Consider the following 10,432-nt stretch of genomic DNA (forward strand, 5'->3'; position numbering starts at 1 on the left):
GTTAAGAATTCTTTCTGGAAAAAAATAGTAATGAAATAGGAAGTTAGAAATCCTAAATACTAAATTTTATTAAAAATTGAAACTTATTGATGATCATAGGACAAATTCTCATAGTAGATTGATAGAAATAATTTCAATTCTAGGTAGAGAATTAGGGATTTGAATAACAGAAATGCTCATTAGTAAAATCCAATCCATTAGCTTAGATTTGAATAACAGAACCTGATTAGCAAGATGATCATGATGAGAACCGGGGAATGGAGGCGGAGGAGAAGGGAGGAGGCGACGAGCTTGAGCGAAGGAGATGGGAGGAGTCGGAGATGGTGAGCGCAAGGATGAGAGGGATTGACGGAGATGGAGATGGCGATGGCGAGATGCACGGCTTAGCGTGAGATGTAGAGAGAGATTGATCGAGAACACAGGGGACGGGTAGGTTGAAAAGCAAGGAGAGATAACCATAAATTAAAAGTGCACATGATATGCACATGTTGACCCATAAACTGTGTGACCCGACCCGTCTCACGGATGAAGATCCGTGAGACGGTCTCACACAAGTTTTTGCCTTTAGCAATAATAATTAATAAATATTGCTAAACTCCCATGGAATAGCTATTCCCTACAAAAATAATACGTAGTAACTTATTATTACGAACAAATAAGCAAACCAAATCACGAAATGAATATGTTATCGAAAGATATTACAATATTACATTCATTTCATATTATGCAAAACATAAAATTACAAAAAACAAATAAAATAAAAGAAAAAAAAATTAACAAGCTCTAATTTTCTAGTATTGAATTAACAACTCATATCATATAATAAGATTTAACGTTAAAACAAACATAAAATTCGCGAGTCTCCTCTTAATCAAATTTTAAATTTCTAATACGTAATAATCCCTCCGTCCCATTTTATATGTGTTCGATTAACGAGATTTCACTGAAATTATTTTTAATTCAACTTTTCATAATATTAAGTTTAATATTAATATACAAAATTTATATATTTAAAACTACACTAAAAGTACTATTAAACACAAAAAAATCAAATTTTAAAACAAGGAAAAAATGATAAAGAAAATAAACAAAGAAGAAAGTGTTGATTTGGCTGATGAATAATAAGTATGACAGATAAAATCAGATATAAGAGCATCCTTATCAGTGAGGATATTTCAGGGTAATTGAAGAGTTTTTGTAAGTGTGATTAGGAAAGAGAAAGTGGGATGGGAGGAAAAAAAAAAAACAAATTTGATTTTAAGAAAATTAACATTGTCAAGCGCGCCTGCACTGCACGCGCCCGCTGGGCACATAAAGTGACAGCCACGCGTGGCTGTCACTTGTATTGGTAATTGGAGTGGGTCCCACTATTCTGCATTATTTTTTCACTTGCAGGAGCAACTTCTTCTTTCTCTCTCGCTCACCTCACTCCTCAATGTGACATTGATGCTTTCCCCTTAATATGCACCAATGTAGATGCTCTAAGGAGTATTTTTTCTATACATTAATAATTAGAATTTTCAGTAAAAAATTAAATTTTTACGTAATAAAAATATTACTCCGTACTAAAAACATAAAATCTACTACCTCCATTCCAAAATGGTTGTCTGATTCGTTTAATGAGGCTTGACTGAAGTTATTTTTAATCCAATTTTTAATAATATTAAGTTTAGCATTAATATATAAAATTTATATATTTAGAAACTACATTAAAAGTACTATTAAACACGAAAAATTAAATTTAAAAATAATAAAGAATTACTATAGAAAATAAGTAATGAAGAAAGAATTGATTTGACCAATGATTACTAAATAGAACAGGTAAAATGAGATAGAGGGTGTATCATTTTTTGAAGGCTGGGCAACGGCTCGCTCTCAGAGTCTTAGTTGTAAATTGTAAAACCCCCAACCCCAAAATCAGAGCAATACAACGAAGCCTGGGCAGCTCTCAACTGGTAATAGGATGAAGTTTGGAAAAGGAGATCAGAGATTGAGTCTCGGGCGTGTTGGGGATTCAACCTTTTCGGGAGAAGAGCAATACAACGAAGTGCTGGAAATCAAGTAAGTTACTTCACTTGCAAAATTTCTTTCTAAATTTTAATTTGATGATTTCCTATTTTAATTCCTCTTGAAATTAAATTCTTGAAGTTCTCCAGCTTCTATGGGGGTTAATTGATTACCGTGTTTCCATGAGTGTATAACTATATGCTTCTCCAGAGTCCAGATTATGTTCCCACCTTGCATCTTGCAAAACATCTGATTAATAGCATTATAGGTCTAAGAAAAGTTTCAGGGCAATAGAATTAGAAACTTAAAAGCATTCTACATAAAGTGTGTGCTTCTGCCTTCCTAAATACTATCCAAGTGTGTACAAGTAAATCATGCCTTGTGACCCTGACCAGTAAAGGATCACAGTAAACTAGTCTAGGTTGTCCATAATTGACTACTCAAACTAAGAATGCCAATAGGCCGCTCGTGGAGTAGGAGGGGAACTTGTAACTTTGTAATTACCAAATCAAAAGCCTGATTAACTTAGCTGGGGTTCTCTCTCTTGCATAACATATTGATATGAGAAGTTGGTGACTTTTGTGCTTTGGATCCAACCTTTTGAGAATCATTCTTTGTGTTGTAGTCCATGTGGCCTTGTATGATACATTGAGAATGTTATAAGTGAAGCTAAATTCTAAAATTTTGAAGATTTCCTTCTCCTTTGTTCAATGTTTAGGAAAGTGAAATCCTTATGTTATTTTTTCTGTGTGGGAGAAGACTTGAAACTTATATAGGCAGAGGCAGGGGTAAATACTCTGGCTGGTGCAAATGTACATATCTTTCTGTTCATTTCATATTTATTTCTCTTTAGGCACCATCCAAAAAGAAATGCCCATATAGCCTCTGGTAGTAAAGTGCTATGCACATTTTATTGGAGTAACTTACAACAAAACTTTGATTGGTCACTTTGTCTTTCCCCCACTCTGACATTGGTCAGGACTCCATATCCAGTTCACTTGAGTATATGGTGTTTTCTTTCTAAAATTAACAGGATGCTTCCCAACTTTATTTATGTGGGTATCTTTAGTATATTCAGTCCCCCGACTCCTGGGTTAATCATTGACATTGTTTTTCTACCTGAAAAGGGACTGCTGACTGAAGGGGTTTCTGTTGGATTCCCCTTTTGGGATGCACGACCACAATAGCCGCTAGGCAAAGTGGATCTGGAATTTCTTGGCTGCTTCCCTGTGGATGAGAGTGAGACATCAGCGTTTGCATCTGATCTTGAGGATGAATTGGATGAAGACAGTAATTCCAAGGTATAGCTGAAATTTTGGTTGGTTACATAATACTCCGTAAAATTCTAAAACTCTATTTCCATTGTGAATGGATGAGGATCAAGGGCTGCTATGTTGTTCCATAAAATGTAACAGACGACATGCATGGCAGGTAGATGCATGATCACACAACATAGCATAAAAGTTTGCCACATTGCTGCAACAACATATCTCTCTGAAAATACAACTCCTTTTTTCACATTAAATGACAATTCCCTATAATGAAAATGTAAATTGTATTATTTCTTCTGTTTTGTCAGGATATTCATCATGAAAGTAATGTGGCTCCAACTCTCCTCAATGCCTTTTTTTCTCTCACAAGAATAAGGAAAAAGATTAGAACAAAATTATAAAAGATAGGAAAATAAAATGAAAGGAGATATATCTTGACAGTAGGAAAAGAAGATTTAGTTTCCTGGCATCCAAGGCCCTGCTAATATGTTTTGGAGTTGCCTTCATTTTCTGTTTTTAATCAACTTTCCAACAAATTTTGAGTGAAAGTTGAATAGAACCCGATATAGTTCATTTCAGTAAAAGCTGAATGACAATGTCGGCAGTATGATTTTGTGGGGCATCCGAGCAGAAACTTGGTTTTAATGCTTTAGTCTTAGCTAGCTATATGTCTTGTCCCACAATGGCCTAGCTTCTGTTTCTCAACTCCCACTTCCCGGTTATATTGACATTTCATGTCTACTTTTGTCACATAAAGGAGCCTAATTAAGATCATCCATAAAAGTTGAACTGAAATTTTGCTGCAATTGGTTCTAAGTGGCTAAAATGCTCTGATGGAGCTTTAAGAGACAATAGAACTGTTCATTTGGTATACCAATTTGGTAAATTATGCCTTAAGATTCTGTATAAGAACAAGGGGCACAAAGTTTTGATTGTATAAAGTTCCATAAAAGGAATTATTACTATTTAGCATTTACAACCCCCAACCCCACCCCACAAACACACATACCCACCCAAAGATGGATTCTTTCAAATGTCAATTTCTCTACAGTAGACATTTGTTAATCTAATGTGAACATTAGTTGTAGATTTCGAAAGTGAATAATGATTAACTGTGGTTTTCTTGTACACTTGAAATGAAGAAGCATACATTATTTGGGGAAGCATTGCATGCTAAAAATTTTCTGGATGCATGCCTTTGATTCATATTTCATAGTGAGGAAATGCTTTTCTGTGTTTGATATGTAGAAGTCAGGAGTCGATAAGATTACTGTTGAAGGCCAATGTAAAGCGAACCTTGAAAGATATTCTAATTTTTTTTGCAGATACAATACCCCAGAGATGAAGTTGTTCTATTTAGTACATATTTCAAACCTCTAACAAACACATTTTGTCCATAAACAAGCTCATCTATCACTTCAAGGCCTTGATGGTGGGTGTTGATTTCCAATCGGGTTTGGTCCAGATGGTTTCTTATGGATCTTCATCTCTTTCCCCTGTGAATCATGGTTTTATTTTTTATTTTTTTTTTAAAAGATCAGCCATCTTCGGCTTCATTCATAAACAGCTTTACAGCAGATAAAAAAAGAGTTTTTGAGCTGAAACAGAGATAGGAATTGTGATATACTTACTGAAGCTGCATGAAAGTATCCATTTTTGTCCCCGAGCTTGTTGTTTGGATGGCTGCTCTTGAAATTGGCTGTGACAGAATTACAGCAGGTAATCACCATTGTAATTTTATATCCCGAACCAAGTTAAAAAACCCCTGCCCCCCCTTACACACACATACACACTCACACAGACATGCACACCACCCGATAAAGAGAAAAGAAGGGGCAACCATAGCCAAGTTGGTCAGGCTGTTGAAATGGTAATCAGAAGGTTACAAGTTCGACTCCGGTGGGAGCAGCCTATTGGCCTTCTTGGTTTGAGCCGGTCAGCTATCGCCAACCTAGGTTGTTTTACCTCCGTGTGATCCTTTGCTAGCCATGGTCACAAGGTGGAGTTTACCCAATGCACGCTCTCGGGTAGTGGCTACGGATTTCCCTTGTCACCCAAAAGAAAAAAGAAGGGTGTAGTTGTAGCTTGCCTGAGCGTATTGGTTGAGCAGTGGGAATGAGGCTATAATAGTGCAGAGTTGCAGCAAATAAAAGCCATACGAAAAGCAGAGGTAGTAGCTGTTGTGCTCTCTTCATCTTAAGCATGAGCATGTTGAATGGAGAGTGGTTATTTTAAAATTTGGGGGGCATCTTACATGTAATGAAAGGGGGGAATTTAAGCTGCATGCAATTGGTAATCATGAATGATGTTGAAAATTATTGAATGTTTGCTAAAGTTGCTGGGCATCCTATGAAGGAATGTGTGTTTCTCTTCATTGTGAGTTGACTTCTACCTCTGCTATCATTCTGTCCATGATATATTGCAGCCAAGCATTATTTGCCTTTATGAGTGCTCAAACCATGTCTTTGGCATAACCTTAAAGGTCTACATACTGCATCTTTGTTTTTATGTGCAAGTCTCATCACTTGTTCTCCCTGTCGGAATTTACTTTTGGGTATCTCCCCCCCCCCCCCCCCCCCCCCCCCCCCCCCCCCCCCCCCCCCCCCCCCCCCCCCCCCCCCCCCCCCCCCCCCCCCCCCCCCCCCCCCCCCCCCCCCCCCCCCCCCCCCCCCCCCCCCCCCCCCCCCCCCCCCCCCCCCCCCCCCCNGGCTCCAGAGTTCCTGCCCAAGAGCCCGTGGAGGAGGTAAATCATGAATCGCCTCAACAATCCCTAAGTTCTCACCCCTGATTGTACACACTACGCACAAGGGGAAAAAAATTATCACCTAATTGTCCCTTGGTATCTCCTTTTCCTAACTAGCCTTTCCAAACCTCTTAACCTTTGCACATAAAGGGTGTTGAGTTGGTAAGGCTAATATGAACCTAGGCACTAATATGCATACTAAAGCTAAATACTCTCTCACTTTCAAAAGTAGACTTACTTTCGCATCACCAAATTTACAATTCTTTTATTATTTTTTTTTTTGAAAACTACAATTCTTTTACTATTTCTCTACATTCATGCAATACTCTCTTACTTTCAAAAGTTATTATTATTATTATTATTATTATTATTATTATTATTATTATTATTATTATTAAAGATAAAGAAGAGGGGAACTCCCAGAAAGCGAATTACATGAGAGCGTCATCCTCCCGATTGAGGGGAACATTCAATAATAAGCCTTTGGATTCTTAACCTGGAAATGTGCAACCCCTGAAGCACACCCAAGTCTCCGCCTCCCCTATAGAACAATGACCGATCTTTGATATAAAACCTCCTTTTCAGCAACCTCTTACTTTCAAAAGTTGACTCCACTTGAAATAACATTATAATATAATAATACAATGATATATATAAAAATAATAAAGGACAAAGGGCTACCAATTTTCAAGCCTAGCTGGCACCCTAAACCCTTAAAAAAATATTCTCTTTTTTTAAAAGTCAGGTTGAATTTATCCCATCAATTTTTTTCCCTTTCAAGATGACATGACTTTTAAAAAAAGAGAATATTGCATATGTTTAACAATAGAGTTGTAATTCACTATGTTAGGAACCTCGAGTTGTTGATTTTGATGATACCAACTATCCGAGGAGACCCCTAACTTTTGTTTAGACTTTAGAATAGGTTTATGCTTTGTATCTTAGTCTTACAAGATAACCGAATCCTTAGAAATATTCTAAGGACCCGATTTCTTATACCGAAGGCTTGAAGACTCCTACCGAAGTATGAAGTACCGAGGAGTTGAAGATCTGAAGTAATGAAGATTCGAAGAACCAAAGACTAAGATCATAGGCCGAAGAATGGAAGGGCCAAGCTCTTATGACTGAGCAATCAAGAGTGTGATTGTCTCGAGGAGATTAAGAGAAATGATAAGGTCAATCATTCTCGCACAACCAAGGCAAAGACATTCTCTGATAAGTTGTCTTATCTACTGCCTTGAAAATGGGTATAACTGAATGTCATTTTGGGTCCTATGCAACGATCCTAAGAAGCATTTAATGATTGTCACCTTTTTGAGGGACAAAAGACAATTTGTCCTTGCACAAAAGTGAACAAACGGCTAGAAAGTACTGACATTCTGAAAAAGATGAAAACACTACCCATTAGATATTACACACTGGACAATAGGTTTTGAATTTCATTTTCCCTCCAACGGATCTGAAATTCCACCTATAAATACCCTTGTCCCAAATCACTTTGACAAGGTTGAAAAACGCGAAATATTGTCTAGCAAGTGAAAAACTCTCAGTGTGATATTCATAAGCTTACAAGTGATATTCAGATTTCATTAGAGATTCTTGTGTGTTTAAGAAGATGATCAAGGAAACTAATCACAAGGATTTCAAGTTGGAGAATCATCACAACCTTTCAACCATCTCTACAAGTGAAGTAGAAAGAGGCGGAGTAAATTTGGAAGAAGTTGAAAAACCTACAACAACAAGGCTGTCGGGCTTAGTGATCAAAGGAGCTTGTTGTAACGGAGATTGTACTATAAAGGGGATTATAGTGCAAACCTTCACGAGTTGTGAAGAAGAGTGGAGTAGGCTTAGTTAACAGCCGAACCACTATAAAAACTCTCTCTCTCTCTCTTTTATTTTACGTACTGCATTGCATATATCACTCAAACATAATATCTTTTACAAGAAAATCCTAAGTGCAAAGTGAAACTAAAAGTTGATATAATCCTTCCGCTGCGTTATCTCTTTAGAAGAAAAAGTTTTCAAAAACCTCTTGTGAGTCTATTCAACCCCCCCCCCCCCTTCTAGACTCACATTGTTACCACCGGGACCAACAAGTGGTATCAGAGCCGTTACCTTGAACGGTGAACACTCTGTGTATACTGCCTGGTGATCCTTTTTGAAAAATCATCAAAATATTTTCGCACTTTGCACTATGTCTAAAATGGAACATCACAAGCATTTTCTTATGTTTAACCTGGACAAATTTGATGACTGGAAAGTACGCATGCAGGCTCACTTGTTTGCCATGCATGATGAGATGTGGGACGTGATAACTGATGGACCCATCCAAATACTACAAGTCAACCCCAATCGTGTTGCTACTGATCCTACATCACCAGCGATGATTTCGAAGGAGAAATTCTTGTTAACCACCGAAGAGAGAACCCGAGTAAATCTCGACAATATAGCAAATGATATACTCTACAAGGCTCCGGACGAATCATTGTTTCCAAGAGTGAGAAAGTGTAAGAATGCTAAAGACATCTGGGATGTACTTATGCTCATAGGTGATGGAGACGAACAAGAGAAGGAGAACAAGTTAACAATTGCCATGAAGAAGTTTGAAGATTTCAAACTCAATCCAAAGGAGTTCATAACTGAAATGGAAGCTCGGTTCATAAAGTTATTGATGGAAATCAACGATCTTGATGAGAAAAAGCTATCACAAAAGGAGATAAACTTGAAGATTCTCCGAGGACTACCCAAAAGCTGGGAGATGAAAGTAGTAGCTATGCGCGATCATAGAGACCTCAAGACAACGAGCACTACTCAGATTTTTAGTGATCTAAAGGCCTACGAGTTTGAGAAGGAAACACAAAATGATGAAGAACCTGAGACGAGAAACATAGCATTAGTTGCAAATCATCAACCCTCATTATCAACACCAAGGTCGAATACTAATCTCTCATCTGACTTTTTCATTGACGATCAGTTGGCTTTGTTCATGAGAAGGTTCAAAAGATTCATGCGAAAGAATCAGTCCTACGACAATTCGGACAAAATGAAAAGAACGAAGTACCAAAGCAGTGACAAGGCTAGTGGATCCAGAACACATGAAAAGGATGAAATACAAGTGCTGTGTTACAACTGCCGAAAACCTGGACACTTCAAAGCTGAATGTCCATATCCCATTGTCAAGAAGCATCAGGACGAGCACAACTACAAGAAGAATTCGGGAAACTATCACAACCCGAAGAATGCACCAAATGATGCTGACGAAGAGCCAAACAAAAATCAGAAGAATGATAGGCGAAGGAAGGCTCTAGCAGTAGAAGAGAAGTCAGGAGACAAAAACGACGAGTCATGCACGTCCAACTCAAGTTCAGAAAGTGACAGTTCGGAAGATGAAAAGGGACTACTGTGTCTTTTTAGTCAAGAGGACTCAGATGAAGAGCTGTGCCTTATGGTAGACGAAGAAGAGGTAACATCACAAAACCACTCTTCTAATTTTAGCTCGGAATCCATATATCATGAAAACCCTAGGGAAGCATTCGAAAGAATGATGAAGAGTTTTGATGGTATTGAGGATTCACACTTTAAGCTCAAAGAAGATAATGCTAGGCTATTGGCAGAAAGACAAGATCTCGAGGACTTAAGGTCCAAAAATGCTGAGATGCTTAAATCTATAAGCCAGCTTGAAAAGCAAGTTCATCTTCTTGAGGAAGAGTGTAAAGTGAAGGATGATAGAGAGCAAAATTTGCGTGCGGTGCTTGCGACATTTACAAATTCATCCAGATTAATGGATCGAATGGTAGATGATCAAAGACCATCAGGGAGTAGAACCGGACTCGGTTATAGCTCCAGCTCTCATCAACATATTCTCTTAACACGACCGACTGACCCTTCTACTAGTGGAGGTTTAAGTTCTGTCTTTGTCCAAGGACAAACTGAAAATCTTGAGCCAGTGATTAACGCCGCAAATGGAACAGAACCACAATCAACGAGTTGATCTAATGATTCGACTGAAATACGTATTGTGGAACCTACGAGAGGGAATTTCCAAAACGGTAATCCGAGAAGTCATCAGACCCCTCGGTATAGACCTGGCGTACCAAATCATCATGGTCGTATCGCAAATGGTCAACCACTTGGGAATAACCAATCTAAAGGAAAATTCCAAGGCAACAAGAGGCAACACCATTCATAGAGGCAACGCAAAGGTAGACCTCAGGTAAGACCGAGCTCTTACCCGAATAGTGTCAAGAAATTCAAAAAGTTTCCTAGCAAGCATAGAGGCGGAGAAGGTGCACTATATCTGAGTGATGAGGACTGGCTTATGGATTATGAACCAATGACAAGAGCAAAATTTATGCTCCATCATAGACATAAACAGACCTCATACACTAGAGTTAACACGAATAAACCAACA

General features: G+C 38.1%; 1 protein-coding gene and 1 long non-coding RNA gene across 2 annotated transcripts; one reads left to right on the forward strand and one right to left on the reverse strand.

Annotated features, from left to right (window-relative positions):
• Positions 1–1,917: 1,917 nt before the first annotated feature.
• On the forward strand, positions 1,918–4,735 carry LOC116026057. Its single transcript, XR_004099773.1, has 3 exons — positions 1,918–2,061; positions 3,135–3,308; positions 4,604–4,735. It is a non-coding gene; the product is annotated as an uncharacterized LOC116026057 (long non-coding RNA).
• LOC116026056 lies at positions 4,565–5,511 on the reverse strand. The gene is made up of 3 exons (XM_031267502.1): positions 5,368–5,511; positions 4,910–4,977; positions 4,565–4,774 (listed from the first exon to the last, which is right to left on the reverse strand). Exons 1-3 carry the CDS (start codon positions 5,486–5,488, stop codon positions 4,697–4,699), a joined length of 267 nt encoding a protein of 88 aa, XP_031123362.1. The 5' UTR covers positions 5,489–5,511; the 3' UTR covers positions 4,565–4,696.
• Positions 5,512–10,432: the final 4,921 nt, after the last annotated feature.

Source organism: Ipomoea triloba, chromosome 7, assembly GCF_003576645.1.
Source record: "Ipomoea triloba cultivar NCNSP0323 chromosome 7, ASM357664v1".
NCBI classification, from domain to species: domain Eukaryota; kingdom Viridiplantae; phylum Streptophyta; class Magnoliopsida; order Solanales; family Convolvulaceae; genus Ipomoea; species Ipomoea triloba.